This window comes from Aedes aegypti, chromosome 2 (genome assembly GCF_002204515.2).
Source record: "Aedes aegypti strain LVP_AGWG chromosome 2, AaegL5.0 Primary Assembly, whole genome shotgun sequence".
NCBI lineage: Eukaryota > Metazoa > Arthropoda > Insecta > Diptera > Culicidae > Aedes > Aedes aegypti.
Genome location: NC_035108.1, coordinates 201,597,964 through 201,619,570, shown reverse-complemented (window position 1 = coordinate 201,619,570; position 21,607 = coordinate 201,597,964). Strand labels below are relative to the sequence as shown.

Below are 21,607 nucleotides of genomic sequence, written 5' to 3'. Positions count from 1 at the left end.
GACTGAAACACAATAAAAAATTAATAATTGCAGTGTAAACTTGTTGAAATTTTGAAAAATTTCATACTCCAAAGTTAAAATGAAAAATGATAATTTTTGGCGTTTCTACTAAGAGTGTTGAAAAATCTCATTATCAAACAGAATTCACATGATTTTGACTACATAAACTAGGTTTTTCAAAATGCTTTTTGACAAAAACTACTTAATTTTATCAGTTTTATCTTATTTTGCTGACAAAAGAATAATTTGTGAAAATTGTATGAATATTCTGTAGGAATTTGTATATGTGCACGGTGAATGGAGCCCGCACGGTGACTGGTGACTTAACGGTATGCGTGTTATGAGTCTAGATTTAAGCCAAAAATAAAATCATTTTGATTTCCGAGCTACGAAAAAATACACAAAATTCCAAAGTGTACCCCGTCTAATGGCGGGGTTGGGTATTAGAGGGTTAACCCCTCTACCGGCAGCTTCATTTTTTACCGCAAAATTCAAATTCAAATCGTTATAACTTTTTTGTTTTTCAATATTTTTGCACCATTTTTTCACAAGTTCTCAAAAAACTCTTCTTGTTTTAGGATCTGTGTCGATTTTGATCATTGGTCATCTGGTTTTGAAGATATTCTAAAATTCCTTGGGGGACCGACCCGTAACTGGAATCCCCCATTAATTTCTCGGGCTACAGAATTTTTATCGTATTCGGATATTCACTCTTCGGAACAATACATTAATGAGAGTATATTGTGAAAAAATGAAGCAATTTGGTGCAGCCGTCTTTAAGTAATGATCATTTAGGTTTCTGGAACCACGCTGGCCAAATTAAGATCTTAAAAACTTCAAAAAACATCATATCGTAATTTTCAGATATTTCCAAGAATACTGAACCGATTTAAATGATTTTTTCAGAGAAGCTCCTTATTATCTGGCATTATTCAGTCCACATTTTATTTTTTAGGTAAATTGATCAAAAACAAAATGGCCGCCAAAGACATTTTATATGGAAAATGTCGGTCCCCCAAGGAACATCGGAATATCTTTAAAACCAGATCACCAATAATTAATATCGATACGGATTCCTAAACTAGAAGAGTTGTTTGAGAACTTGTGAAAAAATGGTGCAAAAATATTGAAAAACAAAAAACGATTTTAATTTGAATTTTGCGGTAAAAAATGAAGCTGCCGGTAGAGGGGTTAAGCACTCTGATATCATAATTCTAGAGCGTTTTCATCTTAAGAAAATACGCCATAATTCGGTCTCAGAGGAATTTCTCAGACAGTATATAGCGGGATTTTTTGTCCAAAAATAAGGTTTGACTTTCAAAAAAATTCGGCATGGCCAGGTTTTCTTCAGTTTCAGGGCCTTCCTTAGCCGAGTGGTTAGAGTCTGTAGCTACTAAGAAAGCCCAGGCTGAAGGTGTCTGGGTTCGATTCCCGGTCATCAAAAGTCAGTCACAGAACTCGACCATCTTCAATTTGCAGTAAATTTTGCACATGTTTTTGGTATGATACAATAAGTGTCTTCCTCAGAAAAATCGATCATTTTGACTCGAGAATAATTTTTGAAAATGACCTATACATTTTTGCATGCGTCTTATTTGAAAAATTCTAACTCCGAAACTGTTGTTTTTAGAGAAAAAATTTCTATGTCAAACAACTTTTCCTACAATACAAAAATACACACTGAAAAATATTTTATGTTTTTTCATGAAAAATTCAAAAATAAAACTTAAATTTAATATCACGCAAAAAACCAGTTTTTATTATTTTTTTAAACTTTTGCCATAGTATCTTGATTGTATTCAATCTTTCTTCGATCAGTGACTACTTATTTTTCATTTCCTCGGGATTAATTTGCCAACTTTAAATCATCCTCAATTCATGAACTTGATTATTATGTAGTTAGTGCCAATGAATTTAAGTTTTTCTATCAAGTGATAATTCAGAGACCAGCAAATAAAAGGTATCTCATGTGAGATGTTATGAAGGTTTTTTTTTTTTGAATAATGGAATGTGTGGTACAAAGCCAAACTGAAATCTCAATAATAGAAAGTCACAAACTAATATCAGTGACATTTGTTTGCATGTCCACAAAGATTCTACAGTTTTGGATCTCTATCGTCCGTTTCAACAATACCTGGAAAAATATTGTCCATCACACTTCCGCCCGGATTCGTGTGACATGTTCGATCCAACATTCGGAAACACACACGCTTGATTGACACATGTCCTGAAATTAGCATTGTTGTACCAAGTTCGTTAGGAATTTATGCTTGTCTTCTCCGATGAACCTGAATGATACCCGGTTAGGTTGGTACGACTTGCACAAAACCTGCTCGTTATGAATTCACATTCAGTACCTTTCTCAAACGAATCCAGCAGATTTTCAGCCATAGCAACCACCACGGTTTCGCCACATGGAGCATGGGAAGTCAAACCCATCAACCAGATCTCGGTTACATACCCGGAGCAGGAAGCAGAATCATTTCAAAGGATTCCCTCTCATGTTGAACGCTTGTTTGTGCCTTGCATGGCATCTATAAATTTTCCAGCATTTGACCGATCGATCGTCATGGCGACCAATTGAAATGATTTCACTTTTGCTTCTAGCCTTTTTTTTTTGCTAGGAACAAGCACACGTCGAGAAACATGTGAAATATTTTCATCATTCCAACGAAGCCATGCAACGTTGATTTATTTTTTGCCACACGGAACGATGAGCGAGGATGGGTAAAAACATCCGCTAGAATCCGCGCTTGTAATGGAATGTGTATTACACTCAGTCCCTTGGGGCACCACTAGTTGTCCATCAGGTGGATGCCCGACCGTCCCATCCTCTCTCCGTTTCAAATGGTTTAACCCTTTCAGGACCACTTTTTTCTTCACGTAGATTACGTACGGATTGGAGTTTAATGTTACAGAAAACTCGAAACATGTTGTTTTTTTCTGAAAGTTCTAGGTCATCCAAAAAAAAATCTACAATACCAATGTGGCATATGTACATAAAAATAGAGATAAGAAAATAACTTTTCTTCCACAAGATTATGTCCAAGTAGCCCCATTGAATCATGAGAATATCCTACTTGACATTCCGAAAGCTGAAAAACTAATCAAGATATTACAGGTGAAATTAGTTTTGAATTCAAATTCTTCAATTTGCAAGATCAGCCATCCAAGTTAGTTAAATTCATGCTGAATCCGAGGTAGTAGCCCGTCGTAGTGTAAGTTGGGATGTTTAACAGAATGATGGCGCTCCGGCGAGACAAGTACGACGAATCACATCCCCGTAACTTCGATATTAGAGCGCTTCAGAAACTATTATGGAGTGGACATTAGGTATGGCTAGCTTGTAGCAAAGCTGTGGCATCCCAAATGAGCAAGAGACTGGATTCATAGTATTGGGCAACATGTGGCAGCCGATCAACGCAAGGATATGCAAGATGAGGACAAAATGCCGTTTCTTCAACTACAGCATTATCAACGTACACTGTTCAAACGAAGGGAGATCAAACGACGAGAAGGAGACATTAAACACGCAGCTGGAGCAGATATTCGGCGGATGTTTCGCGTGACTCGAAAATCGTTGTTAGTGACATGAAAACACAGGTACAACAAAATTAACCCGTAACGCAGGCAGATCCCCAGTAAACACACCATCGTATATGATGGTATATAAGAGTACAAAGGTGGAGGCAATATACATACATCATGCATGCAGCCTTATGGCGCATGTACGTATATCGCCTCCACTTGTGTACTCTTATGCGCTATCGTATACGAGTTTGTGTTTACTGGGTCACCTTTACGTGGTACGTTACGAGGTAAGATCTACCAAGGCAACAGAGACTCCATGGGCTTAAGGAACACCCCCCCCCCAGAACCTCTGCTAGTTGGGGAGTTGTCCAGGCAGTAGGGGGGGTTTACAGTGGGCTCTGATGAACCTTCATAAAAACCTCAAACCAACACCAACGCCAATTATGTATACTGGCAGCGCACGGCAATTATGTATACTAGCAGGATAAGTAACGGTTTATGTACTGAATAATATGCGTTTAAGCTGACAGCGGCGAAATTCTACTCCCTTATTGGGGTCGGATGACACTGGCTTGAAACGGCGAGTGGCTAATGGCGCAGGCTGCCCCCGTCCTGTAAATCCGAGGCAGCCCTTAGAGTACGTTCCGAATTCGTCACCTGGTTGGCTCATATGCCATTACCTGACTTGCGCTGATCGGGCACTGAACAAGACAAACAACTAGTGGATTATGGAGGAGAGGCTTCTGGATCCATCAATAACCGGCTAAGGTTCCCGCCAAGAAGGAGGTGACTAACATCAACTTTAGTGAGAACAGTGTGAGCAAAAGTCTAGACACTGTGACGACGGCAGGCATTGGCCGCTCCAGTGCAACATGTGAGGTGATCGATGGCCCGGGACTAACAGAGGCCATGGATCGTAATAGGGAGTTCCGAAATTGCAGGTAGCTGCTGAGCAGTTCAATGTCATCATCGTGTTGTAGGACATTTCCCAGAATGACATTCCCCAGAACGCCATTCCCCAGAATGACGTTCCCCAGAAATCCATTTCCCAGAAAACCAAATATCGTCATCGTAGAGCTATGGAAAATCATGGGCGAGAATAGCATTCCAGGGAAGTTCACGAGACTGATAAGAGCGACGATGCAAAAGTGTGCAAAAGTGCGCAACTGGACTTGCTTAGGTACGTTCGAGGTGGTCGACGAGCTCGCCCACCTTGAATCCTTGTTGACGGCTGACAATAACGTTAGCAGTGAAATACGCAGTGAAGCTGCGGTCAAAAAAGATTCACAACCGCACCAAATGTGCCATGTGCAAAACGCTCATAAGGCCGGCAATTCTCTACGGGCATGGAACGTGGACGATGCTCGAGGAGGACTTGCATGCACTTGGAGTCTTTGAACGTCAGGTGCCAAGGACGGTCTTTGGCGGTGTGCAGGAAAACGGTGACGGCGAAGGATGAACCATGAGCTCGCCCAACTCTACGGTGAACCCAGTATCCAGAAGATGGCCAAAGCTGGAAGGATACGATGGGCAGGGAATGTTGCAAGAATCCCGGACAGCAACCCTGCAAAGATGGGGATCCGGTTGGTACAAGAAGGCGTGGAGCGCAGCGAGCTAGGTGGGCATATCAAGTGCGTAACGATTTGGCGAGCGTGGGGCAAAACCGAGGATGGAGAAATGAGGCCACGAACCGAGTATTGTGGCGTGAAATTGTTGATTCAGTGTTATCTGTGTAGATGTTAAATGAATGATGTATATCCGAAAAAAGGCTGAAGCTAGGCGAATCAGATTGAATATCAATATATCGAAGATTGAGTACACAATAACGAGGGGCTCAAGGGAGACCATGGCACGCCTCCGACTTCATATTGGCAGTGATCAAATCGAGATGGTCAAAAAATTCGTGTACTTGAGCTCACTGGCGACAGCCGGCGACGACACCTGCAGAGAAATCCAGAGACGTATCGTTGCTGGAAATCGTGCCTACTCTATGCCTTTAGGTATGAAACATGAACCCTACGTACAGAGGATTAACGCGTACTTAGTGTTTTCGACCAGAATGTTTTGCGGACAATCCTCGGTCGAATACAGATAAAAGACGGAACGTGGAGAAGGCGGATGAACCTTGAATTTCACCAGCTGGGAGAATCAACCATTGTCCACCACATAAAAAATGGGAGGTTGTGGTGGACCGGGCATGTCCCCAGAATGTCGGATTACAACCCGGTGAAAATGGTTCTCGAAAACAATGCAACTGGCACAAGACGACGTGGTGCGCAGCGAGTCAATCAAGCTGAGGATGATTTGTGGATCCTTCGCAGACTGCGTGGCTGGCGACGGGCAGCCATGGACTGCATCGAATGGAGACGACTCCAACATACAGCAGAGGCAACTGACGCCTTAGTCTGACTGGTGAAGTAATCAATATGGGATGGGGCTCTGAGATTTTTATTCGCTATAGGGAAAGACGGGGAAAGAGCGCCCGCCGGGGTAAGACGGACCACCTTCAGTTTGGCATGAAAATGGCATTCTCCTTAAAAGTTCACCAAGCACTTTCCATAAACACAAGATTTTCAACATTCCGAACCATTTTGGGTGATATTTATATAAAATTTTCCATGACAAATATCAAAAACAAAGTTTCTGCTCATCGATATTGAATTTGATCTAATTATAACAGATGCTCTCTTAAGGATTTCAGAAGGTATATTTTTCTAAAAACATAGCAAATTACCTGTCTATGCTTTAACAGAAATGTAAAATATGCTTCAGTGAAGTGACATATGAATTGTAAATATTTAGCTTTGAAATAAAGCCATAGTTGTAAAAATAGCGCAAGCGGGGTAAAACCGACCACTGTTGATGGGGTAAGACCGCCATCCCTAATTTATACCAAATAAAATGTCTAAACATTTTAAATGTTATAGCTACGTTGTACATTACTATTCAAGTAAAATGAAACCAATTTTGTAAAAAATACAAGCCAAATCGGCAAAAATTTTCCAAAATATGGGTGATTCAATGTGATAATAAGTATATATTTAAGTTTTTTGAATAAATTGAACCTTAAAGTAATCCAATATCCTCGTCAATTAATGTAGAATTCGTAAAACATTATACTTTTTAAAATCACAGAGAACTGATACATGTTTTCGCAAAACTGTGTATGAAAATCGTGATGGTCGCTTTTACCCCGTGGGTGGGCGGTTTTACCCCGTCGTTAAAAATAATCGTGATAAGACATCACTTTTTTAAGCTTCAAGAACCAAATATTTTTTTACAAATACAACACCTGTGATATTTTTTGATCATGCCTAATGCTTCAAAAAACGACATGTTGCGTTGAAAAAGTTTTTGATGATTTTTGATTTTGACATATGAATTAAATTGCTTAGGCGGGCGGTCTTACCCCGTCTTCCCCTACTAATTATTTTTAATATTCATGCAAGAAACCTTATCATAGAGGAATAATGGTTGGTAAATCGCCAAAATTTTCTAAAAGTTGAGAAAATTCCCATTATTAAAAGATTTTTGACCAGTGGGATTAAAGACCAAAAATTTCCCGAATATTTTGGATTTCTGGGCTTTAAAGATGTATTCAAACTTGTTTTCGCTACATAGATTGTTCGCTGCATAGATGATCCGTCCCGAAAGGGTAAAAGGTGGAACGTTTTCACGGTCCGACTCCCATTCGCTCCGGTCCCCGCACACACACACGATATACTAATCAAATCATTTCGTAATTGATTTCAATTTCATTATTTTGCATTTCATTGATTTTGTCGACAGAAGTCCCCGGTTGGCGATACGGTCCACTTCAGAGTGATGCACAGCCGATAGGGTGCGCATGGGACGAACCAATTTCGAAATCATCCAACAGCAACAGAGAGAGAGAGAGAGTGCAGAAAAAAAACCGTCCCGACACTCATTGAAATGATTGAAAATATTTGCCGTAGGGAAATCTGACTCCCAAACAAGCCGTATGATGAGCGCGCAACAAGCTCCACGTGATGGGTGGTCGATGGAAAAGAGGGGGAGAGGGTGGCAGCCCACATCGAAGAGAAAAATTGCCTTGACTACGAATGAAACCCCACGGCGGAAACTCAGCCTAGCAAGGAGAATCGGTCGGTTGAAGTCGAGCAAAGTGGTAGACATTCCAATTTTTCGTTCCCGGGGCAAAATTGAAAATTTAGCTAACGCCAGACTTGAAGGGCTTCATCTGATGGTGTTTTTGTGTGAATGGTTTCCCTTCCGCTGGACCCTTTATCGGAACCAGAAGGCGGGGGAGGAGCAGAAGTTGAATTCCGAATAGGAATGTTTGCGTTGCTGAGAAACCCATCGGAGGAATTAATTCCTCGGAACGAGCAGTGAGATGGGCTGTGGACTGGTAGCCATCCGTAGTCCGTAACTGGTTACGACACATCAAAACAGTCTGTTGATGGTTTTAATTAGCTCGTTTTATGTCCGACAATGTTTTACGATTGCGGATTCGGGGGTCACGGAAGGCTAGATGTTTTTGGAAATATTCTTTTTTTGGCTAGGAATTGCTACTGCTTAAAGTAGTTAGCAAACATCAATGGATTATTGGTATATGTCAGAATGTTGGCTGCAGTCAGTTATTTAAACATGATATTTAATAGTAAAACGCAATGCTAGATTTAGTTTTACCTTATTAGGATGGAAGTGTGTTCTTACACAGTACACCTAGATATATGAAATGATTGTTATGTTTTAAAATTTGTAAAAGGAAAACCCAAATAGCGAAATTATGTTGTTTTAGCCACATAAGTTGAATAAGATTGTCATTCAATTTTATACCGAGTACACAGAAAAGGTTTTTTCAACCTCACTTAGTCCCAACCGCGTTACAACTACTTGAGAAATCTCTTCTTTTCATCGCCACTTCAACGGCTGCTATTTCTCTCCACTAATTAATTATCGACATCGTCAGGAAGCATCCACGCCCTTCAACCCCACCTCCCAATCCTAGTTCAAATGTAGTTCCATTTCCACCGCACGCGATCATTATTTCCACGTAAACAATTCCATCGAAATCGTAACCGCGTGCTCTAACTGTTTTCCCGAGATTCCTTACAGATCCTTACCATTAAGCCGTGTCTGCCTGCGCCCTTAGTAACCATAATTACACAACCCGTTCCTCCACCCCAATCAGTTTGATGCCTTTCCAACGTGGGTTCTGATTTTTCCTGCTTTACAATCTCCTCCTTGTCGCAAAGCTAAACTAAAAAGACGTTCCGCTTCTTTCGTTCTCCTTTTTATTTCCAGGTTGCGCCTTTGTGAAATTTACCTCGCATCAAGAAGCTCAAGCTGCTATAACAACTCTTCACGGTAGTCAAACTATGCCGGTAAGTACCACCAAACCCTCCTCAAAAGGAAAGAAAGCTTTCTGGTTCAAGATTCGCATTTGTAGTGCCTCTGCGCTGCTCTGAAGGGGGGGGGGGATCTTTAAGAGTCCAGAAAGAATCGGTTGCTGTCGACGCCCAATCGTGTCTTTTATTTAAAGAAAGTTGTGGGATTGCACTATGGGAACTGAAAGAAAAGTTTTGAAGATTACAATTAGGTTGGGATACGAAGAATTGTTTGTAAAGTAAACCAAATTTCAGGGCTGAGAGCGACTAAAAAATTAGAACCTTATGACTAGAAAGAGGTCCAAATAGAGACCGACTTATGCTCCTAAGTTTCAATTAGAATATCTGACTTTAGCCATCCGACACCTTTCCGAGGTTCTTCTTCTTCATGGCATTACGTCCTCACTAGGACAGAGCCTGCTTCTCAGCTTAGTGTTCATTGAGGACTTCAGTTTCTTAAGTTACAGTTATTAACTGAGAGCTTTTTTTGCCAAATTTGCCATTTTCGCTTTCGGCAGATACGATGACACCTGGATCCTGGTCCGACCAGGAATCGAACCCAGTCACCTTCACCATGGCCTTGCTTTGTGGCCGCGGACTCTAAAATTCAAGAACTAAGGAAGGCCCATCCATCGAAAACCCAAAAAGGTAGTTGTAGAGATCAAAGAGTCCTTTCCTTCTAAAACTGACTTTGCATTAAAATAATGACTAAATATTTAAGATAAAGCCGTTACCACCCCTATAATTCAACTTTAGTTTGAAAATTTCATTGGATGAATCTCCTGTTTTGTCCACCACTCTTCAAGTATAATCCCACAGTAAAACTGTCATTGTTCTTACTCGCTCAACCCTGCCAGCCGAAACGCTTCACCTGAAACGAGGAACAATTTCAGACCCAACCGTCTCAAAGTAGGTATTTCTTGGCAAGCCCAAATCTCGGCGTGAGGCCCCGGGTTGGTAAGGAATTGAATCCAAGCAGGAAGCCCAAAATGGAAAGTGATTGCGTGTCACTTAATTTAATTTGCAACCCTTTTCCACTCTGCTCTGCACGGTCTATAGGCGTGAAACGCCACGAACTGTGAAGCGCGCCACAGCGGAACGGAACCGGAAGGCAAACACTTTCACCGTGGCGTGGCGTACGACCTCTGGCGCGGACAATTGGCGACAACCCGGGGAACGGAAGTGGGGGATAGGAATTTGAACACGATTTTTTACTCACGGTGAGCTCATTCTGGGACTCCCCGAGTGGAGTGGAGAGCGTCGCCGTCGTGCCATTTTCATGAATAATTTAATAAAATTAGCTCCCATCTATGCGTGAAGTTTATGAAAATGTCAAACATCGTTGTTAATTCATTTAATTTTTACGCGAACGCGGCGGTGGTGGTGATGGTGGTACAATAGAGGGTGGGAAACTATGGACGGCTATGGAGTTTGAACGAGGTGAAACGATTGGTTTCGGAAAAGGGGGCGGGTGTTCTTCACGGGGTGACATTTAGCATAATGTAGTCGCGTAAAAATCGTTATGTTTTGGGAGGTGTTTTACAAATAGGTTGATCGTGATTTTTGTGTTCATGTCGTGCATAAATTTAAGTAAATGTGGCGGAAATTTGTGAAACTTTGAAGACGAGAGGGATGCAATCTAGAGATGGATATAATGGTAGATGACTTACTCACAAAAGTGAATCGACTCGTTTATTACTTCCCATGAACAATCTTACTTGTCGCCCTTCTTGTAGATGGGGCATATTACCCCTTCCTTCCATTCCTCCGGTAGCAGTTCTGTTTCCCAGATTGTGCCTCTCAGTCGGTGCAGACCAATGACCAGCCTCTCTTTTTCCCAACTTTATGATTTTAGCTCCAATACTATCCTTACCAGCAGCTTTATAAATCTCGAGCTGGTGAATGGCTTTCTTAGCCTTAGTCGTAAGCCGTTTTCTTTCGTCAGCCGGTGGGCGCTGAACTTTCCAATAGTCGGTTTGAACTCCTCCTCCTCGCCAACCTGAGCGTTTAGATCTCCTATGATGATTTTGACGTCGTGGCTTGGGCAGCTGTCGTACTCGCGTTCAAGCTACGTGAAAAAAGCGTCATTATCGTCATCAGTACTTCCAGAATGAGGGCGGTGCACCATTATTATGCTGAAGTTGAACAATCGGCTTTTGAGACTCAACACGCATTATTCTTTCGTTGATCGATCACCACCCAATCACGCGCCTCTGAATATCACCTGGTAGATTGAATGATTCCCTGTAAACGTTTGCACCATTGATCCATTCCAACACAGCTACTGCAACGCTACGACGCAGAATCCGCCGTCCTTTAGCACAAAAATTCTGAGGACCATAGTTCACAGTTAAGCTTAGAGTCCTTCTCTGGCACTCGGACGATGATTAGCCGACCACTGTTGTGAGCCGCTCCTAACATGGAGTACAGACACTCCAGGTTTGCAAAAGCAAAAGCGAACCCCCCCTTTCCTGTCAGCATACGACCAAAGTTCCCACCGGGATTGGTTATCCGATCTTCCCTAAGGTTACTCGTACCCCGGCCAGTACCGCGAGGGGGTAGGGATAGGAGTTGCTGGGCAGGAGGCTAAGGATCGCAAAGAGGGGTCTATTGTATTCCTTCAGGTACGCGAGGTACAGATGGTACGCCATGCCCAGCCATTTACCAACCAGAGCAGTTAGACACCATTCTCAAAAGCGCCACTATAGTTGCATATTCAACGTGGCCTATGCATATATAACGTGGCTAGCAAAGCTGAACTTGTCATCGATCATTACTCTAAGACGCCTAAGGGATCGCTTGGACGCTTTGGTGCAATCACCTACCGAGATATGCGCCCTTATCGGACTTGCGGTTATTGACCACCACCACCTCAGTCTTGTAATGTGCCAGTCCCAGTTTCCTAGCCCTCATCCATTCCTCATCTATGGAGAAAGAGTGCGCTACTCTACTTTCTCCATCGATTCGCTATAGATCACTAGGGTCGTGTCGTCGGAGCCAACAATCTTAACACTCGTCGGTATTCCATTCTATAACATCGGACCCAGGATTGAACTTCGAGGTTCTTCCACGGCAATTCGAATGCGTTTCTGTCCTTCCTTTGTGCCATGCAGTAGAATCCTACCATCAAAACAGCTTTCTAGAAGCTTACACAACTTCAACTGTACCTTGAGACGGTGAAGTGCGTGGGCTATCGCTTCCCAGCTTGTGCTGTTGAACACATTGTTCACATCCAGAGTGACAATCGTGCAGTAACGGATGCCACTTCTTTTATACTCGATTGCCACCTCAGCTGTGAGAACGACCGGCTGGATAGTGTCCAGAGTAGATTTATCTTTCCTGAATCAAAACTGGTTGTTGGCCAGGCCGTCAGCACCTTCCGTAAACAGTACTAGCCTCTTGAGGATCACTCTCTCCAACAACTTGCCCTTCGTATCTACTAGACAGATAAGTCTATACGCCAACGAGTCTGGTTTGACTGCATAATCCGCAAATCCAGCACTCTCGACTTCTTTCGGTAGCTTTTGAGTAAGCACTCCGTTATAGAATTTCAGAGTATTTTAACCAATATTGAGCGGCACTTCCTAAGGGGCTCTAGTCGTCTTTCGTCCCAAATTTGTATCGCAGATTAATTCTCGGTTCTGGAAATAATTTATTAGCTTTATATACAAGCAGTCCAGGCTTCACATGCAGTGCAATGCTTCACCCAGCTGGGCCTGTTGTATTGTTTCTTAAGGCCAACCATTGTTCTTGCTCCTTACGTCTAACGCTTCATTACTTTCTTTGCGTTCTCAACAACGTTCCACAAACCGTTCTTGCTCTCCGCATACTCATTTACGGATACGGCTGTTTGTGCCTAAAAAGGTCAGGTTTATCGACTGCCAAACTCATTCGACTTTTAAAAAAACCAAATGGTATAGCTAGCATTGTCATGATTTTATGATAAACTGAAACTACAACCAGTTTTATTAGGATTGTTGCGAAAAAGGAGTCTTTTCAGTATTTAATTTATATAAATTTGATGTTTTTTTATATGTATGGGGCCCAGATAACCGTAGCGGTAAACGCGCAGCTATTCAGCAAGACCAAGCTGAGGGTTGTGGGTTCGAATTCCACCGGTCGAGGATCTTTTCGGGTTGGAAATTTTCTCGACTTTCCAGGACATAGAGTATCTTCGTACCTGCCACACGATATACACATGCAAAAATGGTCATTACCATAGTAAGCTCTCAGTTTATAACTGTGGAAGTGCTCATAAGAACACGAAGCTGAGAAGCAGGCTCTGTCCCAGTGGGGACGTAACGCCAGAAAGAAGAAGAAGAAGATATAGCCAGGGGTGATAAAAGGAATCATGTGGTTTCTGACGCCTCCATATATACTTCAGACAGTCAACAGTAAACTGATATTATTGCCTTTATTGGTGTTATTATTGCCAGTTCCGATGATAATGCATATTCCATAACGCTGATTGGTATTATGTTAAAACGCGTTCCACAGCTACCAACGAGTACCCAGCTGCGGTTCAACGATTCGCTTTGTGCCACAAGTGTTTCAGCGGGAAGAATATCGCGTGTTTCCATTTCGACAATAATGGTGGCACCAGATGTTAATAAAGTCCAAACGACTTCATTTGTATTGTGTTTGCGTGGCTCTTCAATGGCATTGTCACATGGATTAAGAGTGGAATATTAGATTTTCTTTTGAATTATTCCTGATTTCTGAGAGGAGGAGTCTCAAAGACTTTTCAACACCAAATCAAAAATAGGAATTCTTTGAAACATATTGCTAGTATGCTCTACACTCCTTCAAGAATACTATGTACACAATTTTAATAAAAAGATATTAACATGTAATCAATTATTTAATTTTTGGTGACGACTAATGGATAGTTGCCTATTGATCATGTCGTTCTGCATAAAAGATTTGATAAGCAAGTATTATCTACCACAAAGAGTACGAATAATTCCTATCATCAAAATAATCGACAGCCCCAACAAAAGATTCAAATGATTACCCAGGTAGCTGTTTCTTGAGCATACGAACTCTTATAAGGATTATTCTCCGTCCTGTTGTTCTTTCGAATCGGATCGACTTACTATCGTTGTGGGAAGAACACACACCCTGGCACAGAGTTTTGTGTGAGCTGCCACAGCAAGCAGACACATTTGCTAATATCTATCAATCTGCTTTTTCAGTTTCACACAGCCTTCCCTTGACCCGCTGTATCGACCCATATCTAGTCCAACTTCCGCACACAAGAGCAACAGACTCGATTGGATCAGGGGTCCTGAATCGGCTAGGGTGGTCCTGAATCTAACGAAAATCAATTTAAGCTCTGCCTCCGGAACGAATCACCATCGCCACCCGGGTTTACATTCCTGCACACATATTCCTTTTCTTCCGTTCGGACTTACGTCCCCACTGGGACAGAGCCTGCTTCTCTGCTTGGTGTTCTATGAGAACTTCCACAGTTATTAACCGAGAACTGTCTTCGATGATACTTTATGCCCAGGGAAGTCAAGGAAAATTCCATCCCAAAAAGATCTTGAATCAAACGGGAATCGAACCCGCTAACGTTACCACTAGGCTAAGGAAGGCCCCCTACACACATCCGGTACGGTTCGAGCTGGTTATGGTGAGTGCGCGCTGCCGGCGAGAAGCAGGATAACAATGAAAATTACTAGTTGGAGATAGATTGAACCAGTCATGTAAGAAGAGAGGGCACTTTCATCCTACGACGAAACGGCCCTTTAGTACACTGATAAACGTTTCGGCAACATGTGAATTTGGTCTCATCCTCACGTCAGTTGCGAATGGGTGGCTCTGGAGCTTCGGAATGGGAGCAGCTTTTCCGTTTCCATGGGTAGCAACATTATCATTTTGGACGGAAAACTCTGTGTCCGAAAGCGAAAAACCAACCGCATCTGTTGTTGATTTGGTGGCATTAGGAGAGAACGTTTCCCGTCTTTGGGTCCTGAAGGGTGGATGGCGATGGCAGATTGAGGTGAAGCGGGGTTATGTGGCATTGTTGCTCCTGACACAATCTAGTGGTTGAATTAGGAGCATGTAAAAAGGGCTCAAGTATTCGGTGGAACACTCTTAGAGTGTTGCAGAGGAGATGGATTGTATTTGGCCTGGACGCTCGATATCTCGCCGGGGCATTTGTTCGTGTTGGCAGGGGAGGATTTGCAGGAGATATGGAGGTTGAGAAGGGATAAGTTATTATCATTTCGGGTCCTGCTAATGACATCTGGCGATTATGATAAACGTTATTGAGCTTAACAGGTGATGAATAATAAGACACGCACCGATGGAATTTGCTGTTGTAGGTGCCGATCAAATTGGAATGGGATTTGCCGCTAGTGTGTAAAAGACAAAGACGCCCAAATCCATGAGTGGTTGTAATTAGACATTCTGGACCTGTCGAAAACTGCTCGGAAATAAGGTAATACACAGCTTGGACAGGTAGATTCTTATTTTCAATACTCTAATACGGAAAATACACATAGCTCATATATTAAGCTATTACCTTAACAAATAACAATGCACTAAATCAACGAATTTACGCCACTATGCTTAGTTCAAAGGCGCAAATTTACATCCTTGATTCTGCTTGACATCAAATCGTCAAATCGTTGTGCATTTGGTCTGCTCACCAAGCTCGATGCACTCCAAATCTTCTTGTCACATCCGCATACAAAGCAAACACCATCTTTGCAGAGTTGTTGTTAAGCATTCTTGCAATATGCCCAGCCCATGGTATTCTTCCATCCATCGTCATCTTCTAAATATGGTGTTCAGCGTACTGTTCGACCAGCTCGTGGTTCGTTCTACGCCGCTGCATTACCTTCTCCTGCATCCCGCTAAAAATTAACCTAAGCTGCTAGCTTTCTAATGCACCAAGAGATTGCTGGTCATCCTCGTTCATAGTAAACATTTTGTTTTGTACTTGAAACTTTTGGTGAGAGGACGAATTTCTTTTGACATAGCTTATTCTAGAGCCCGTTTATGTTTGTATTTGTACAGATCATGGGTATCTAGTATAGATATGGAAAGCGTCACTCTTGCCTGGAGCTTACACTTACTGACAATAACTGCAGAACTGTTAGACATTATCTCACAATTGTCGTAGTGCCATTTTACAGACAAATCCAACGTGATTTGTGAAGCTCATAGTGTTTTCGATCATTACCCCGAGATGCCTATTAAATATCTTGGACTCTGCGGTTCAATCACTTACCAGGATTAGCGCCCTTCACTCAGACTTGAGATTATTGACCATTACTACCTCAGTTTATGATGTGCTAGTCGCAGTTTCCTAGACCTCGCCTATACTTCTACCACAGACAAACAGACGTAACACTCTCATCATTGTCCATCGAACATCTTTTTAACGGTCGATTCAAAAATATGATAGGTGGCCAATCCGCCACCCGCAGCGCTCGCATCGTTTTTGTTCGCGTTTGACGTTTACACACTACCGCCATCTGTTGGCCCGTCGGCCAAACATATTAATTTTAGCATTAGGCGTACATGTCCTCGTGACTATGATTTTGATCGAAATATGTTCTAAGTGATACGTCTGTTATTATGTGCTTCTTCAGTGGAGATAGAATACACTGCGGTCAATTCTAACTACTCCAGCAATTCAGCATATACCTCCAGGATGATGTAATCTGTCGAGAGGATCAGCCTCAGCACGTCATCGAATATCATAACAATCATAAAACGAGGAGGAAGGATTTAAAGTTGAGGTGTTTCACATTGTAGAATCCCAACATAAAACTAAATAGGGGAACTTACGTATTCTTGGCAGTCTAAGCCGATGCCGCGCTTCTTATGTAATTTTCTCGGGCATCAGCAGACAAATTTCGTGTTTGTCTGTTTACATTTATACATAACTCAATTCTCTATCGATTCACACAGACGGACTTGTCAAAATACTTTTGCAAACGTTTTTACAACGCTTCGAACATCCCTTGAAAGTGTGACTATTGTCAGCAGTCCCATTCTCTTCCCATAAGAACTGCTGGTGAATCGCTTCGGCAGCTCCAAATCAGTCGCATTTTGAGGCGTGTTCATTTGAATTGATGACATCTCTGGTGATATTGTTTATTCAGTCTCGGAAATCTCGTCAGCGGGAAGCGGGCAGATTAAAGAATCATTTGAATGTTTTCATTGATGTATTTTGATAGAAAAATATTGTGTATTTGGCGTTTGAAATTTGGTTGCCGATAATAGTCGAATGGTGCCGAAGCCGTAAGTCTCCCTATTTAGAAGAATCCACAAATGCACCGGAACACTCTGGCCGTTGCAATCATGCAGCAACTGACCCCGTCTTTGTACTGGATTTCTACCTCGGATGTACTGGATGGCATCCATAGTAGATTCACCTTTCCCGAATCCGAGCTTGTTGTAAGACAGGCCGTCCACATCTTTCATATGCGGTACTGAACAGCCTGTTAAGTATTAATCTCTCTAATACGTGCCCGTCCTATCTAGCAGATAGATGGTGTTCTGGCAGCACTGCCACGTCGCTAAGGCGTGAGATGTGAGCGCCCGTTGACAGCGAGAGATGAGATAGAAGCGAGCTTGAAGAGGGTGAAAACGAAAGTCAACGTGAAGATAACAAACTAAAATTGTGAGTAAATTGATTGAGAATTTGTTACACTTTAAGTCTGTACACGTACAAACATGAAAATTGTATACAATTACAGTTTGATCTACCTGTAAACAGGATGATTCACAAAAAACGTTTGTATCTCCGATATGATCCGAACAGATAGGTCTATCCATTTCGATATGGACGAGCTATTTATGGTAAAATTTCTCTTGCTAAGTGGTAACGCTTTAAATCGGATTGTACCTACTCTTTGAGGTGTTAATGTAACTTTGTGATACCCAACCTTTTTAAAACTGCAGCCCGTTCAAAGCTCTTGGGATATCTAACGTTAAAAAAGGTTCATAGAAACATGTTCCTTTACATCCCTTGAAAAAGATTGAAAATACAATCAAAACGTTGGGTGTAGAAGAAATATTTTAGTTCTGATTGCCGTTGAGACTGAAAGCCGGTAAGAAAATCCCCGGAGAAACATTCCGTGATCTTATTTTGCCCTAACAGCTATCCTCGCCAAGCACACCCAAAATTAAAGTAAGTGATCCATCACTGATAACACAATAATTGGTCTAGAGTCCACTAGATTCTCAAAAAATCTTATCTGGAGCTTACCGATGAAAAACATTTAAGATCTTGATCTCCTGCAAAATTCTATCCAGATTGAATTTGCCAAAATTCAACAAAAAAATCCGATAGTTGATTCCTCATCAGTAGCACGATGAACATTCTTCACCAAAACTTGAATGAAATTGTCGAATATCTCTAAGTTTTTCACCAGAATCTACACAGTTCCCACCAACACATTTTTGCAGGACAAATGGAGCATCCCTCATGCGTCACCTCTGCAAGCTGTTTTGAATATTTGAAGAAACTTGGTAATGGGATTCTTAAAAGAAGCCAACCAAAAGGCATTGAAGGCATACCATGAAGAATCAAGAATCATAGTATAAATCTTTGAATGGTCACCACTACAGATATCTGTAAGATATAAAAATCTCATAAAATATCCCGCTGACAGATCCGTGAATGTTCATCCAATGCATTGGGAGGAGACAGTGAAGAATTTCGTATTTCTCCAAAACCGTCAATATTTTACCAGGCATCATCCAAGAGAATTTCAAATTTTTCGACAAATTTGCCTAAGATTAAGCTTAAAATATTTCTGAAATTTCCGATGGATGTCTCTTGGAACATTATAGATTTATTTCCAAGTTCACCCTGAAAACATGTTGGGCCGGTGAGGTAAAATTAAGTTTAAGTAAATGTGCAAAATAAGTAAAAAAATTTAAAATATTATATATACGTACAATATCGAACCCCGATGATACCGTATTGATTTATATTACGGATACTGAAAACCTCAGTAAAGTATAACCAAACCCACCAAAAAGCATATAGATTAAATCATTCTGTTTGACATCTAAGCGTCATCACCGCTGGAAATATTCATAAATGTGATGCTTTTTGATGTTTCTTATTCCAAAAGTTACCTCTAATAACCCCTCATGATAGAATAATTAGAAAAACTGATGCTACTTCTGCCCATCACAGAGACTTCTAAGATAGGTTCTATGAACCCAGAACCCCAACCCCTCCCCCCCCCCCTTGAAAAGACATTACGGCCCATAGGGGTCCGCGGACCACCGGTTGGGAAACCCTGATGAAACTCATTCACTATGCAGAATTGAAGACGGAGAGATAGTATATGTGAACCTGACCCTGAATAAACCTTTTAAAAACTACTATTTAGCACAATTGTGCTGCTTTGACCCGAAAGAGCTATATGTCGACGGATCACCTGGTGGTTTCTGTACTATGCAGCGTTTCATCGCGGTTTTGAATATGTCGGGATCAACGACAAGAATGCAGAAAATCTCACTTAGAGTACAAAAATGTCTTGTCCACTATCTAAGTTGCAATATACGAAATGAGAAGACCACAGTCGGATTTAAAACATTTCATGATCTGCACGTAACTTTTCTGAGAACTGCATGCTGCACGAGGACCGCAGTTGGCACTACGTCAACAAACCAAAACATGGTTTTGCACAATCCAACGTTGCACGTGTCATCCTAATTTGTTTCGCCGGAAAACCATATTACTAACCGTGTTCACTTTTCAACACATAGCTATGGAATTCATTAAAATGGAGAGTTTGCAATAGGTTATATTTCTGCAATTTATCTAAGATCACTAAATGTGAACATCTTGTTCGTTTAGGTCCTGGCTTAGGGCCCAGATAATTGTAGCGATTAGCAAGCAGCTATTCAATGAAACCAAGCTGCGTGTCACGGGATCGATTGCCGCGAAACGTAGATCTTTTCCCAAAGTGAATTTTTTCGACTCCCCAGGTCATGGAATATCTTTGTGCTCTTTACACGATAAACAAATGTGAAAACGGTCAATAGGGCGATATTCAAAACTGAAAAGGCAATGGATGACTTTTTTCAGTGGTAGTAAAAACGAAACCCTGAAGTAAAGAAAGCACCATTGAACATGAACAAAACACAAAAATTTATGTATTCACATTACGCTTGATTTCTAACCACTACGTTTTCTATCCAGTTTCCTAATTGCTTTAATTCACGTTTTTCATTATTTTCCATACGTTTTGACAGTTCTCGACTACCATTCTTCCATGCGCTTGTATTGGAAATTGGAAAAACTTAAGAATCCAGCGTAGCCGCGATCAGTGAATGAAATACAAATATCAGTGTCGTCTCTCGGCGGCCAGTGCGAGAATGTTCGAAAGGTTGTTGCCCGTACTTTTTGCCGCTGGCGCCAACTATTAGCGATTATGAACGAAATAAACAGTCGTAACCCTATTGATAAAAAAAAGCTCTAATTTAATAACTGAGGTTGTGTTTTTAAGAAAACTGAGCTGAGAAGCAGGGTCTTGTTTAGTTAAGACGTAACGCCAGAAAAAAAAAAAACAAAAAGAACATTAACGAATGTTGGTTGGCCCCATATTTTTGAAAAGAATACTTTTTTGAATTTATTAATGTTATAAATGCATGAGAAAGAAACGAAAAAAGTAACGACTATTTACATGGTTCTGCTAACAGTTGGTACAAGCAGCAAAAAGTACAGACAACAACCTTTCGAACATTCAGTTTCTCTCACTGGCCGTCGAGCGACGACACTGATGTTTGTATTCACTCACTGATCGCTTCTCAAATTTCCCAAACTTTCAACTCAAGCACATGCAAGAAAGGTCAAGAACTGTCAAAACCAACGAAAAATAATTAAAAACGTACATAACATGCAATTAGGAAACTGGAACGAAAAAGTAGTGATTGGAAATCAAGAGTAATATATAACGTTTTGTGTTTGCTTCCTTTGCTCCAGGATTTAGTTTTTACTACCACTGAAAATTAGCCATCTATTGTTTTTTTCAGTTTTTAATATTGCCCTACTTCTCGTTGGTGTTTTTACGTATTTGAGGATTTCATATATCTTTCTAATGTCGAATTCGTTTTTGAACCCAGGTTGGAACTGGCGTAACCCGTTCTGAATCACAGTTTCAACCCCAACCCGATTCAGGTTCGACCGGACTACAATTTGTTTGACGTTTGTTTGTTTATGTGTTGATCACCGACCCAGTTCCTAAAAACGAAAACGACATAAGTAAAACGCCACTAGTCACTGAGCACACACAACTATCGAAATAAAATAGCACTCAACTCTATTACGTAACATATCCAAGTCAACAGTCTCAACGCGGGGTTAAAAATGATGAAAACATTGATTCTTGAGTCAACAAGTCCATCAAAAGCTGAAAAACGCTCCGATTATTGGCAAACATGAAACTTTATCTACGTATTTTCCGGTTGTTTATCAGCATGACACGTGCCAATCCCAAAGATCGCTTCCACAGGCCTATAGTCGTAAACTCAGAATACGTCTCACCTCTCTCGCTATCACTTTGTGTCAATAGAGGCATAAAATTCGGCTACTATCAAATATTAATAAAAGAAAAAACGAACGATCAACAGTGACTTTTATTGATATTTGCCATAGAAACGAGCCAGCATACACAAGGAATAAAAGTAAAATTCGTTTTCGAATCAGAATCGATGTTTATTTTTAC

General features: G+C 41.3%; 1 protein-coding gene across 6 annotated transcripts in view; it reads left to right on the top strand.

Annotated features, from left to right (window-relative positions):
* LOC5579195 (CUGBP Elav-like family member 4) overlaps window positions 1–21,607 on the top strand; it is a 599,629-nt gene that overhangs the window by 392,899 nt on the left and 185,123 nt on the right. For all 6 annotated transcript variants that reach the window (XM_021843727.1, XM_021843722.1, XM_021843723.1 and 3 more), the window contains one exon: window positions 8,818–8,897. In XM_021843727.1, the coding sequence (XP_021699419.1) occupies window positions 8,818–8,897 (80 nt within the window). The remainder of the gene's footprint in view (window positions 1–8,817; window positions 8,898–21,607) is intronic.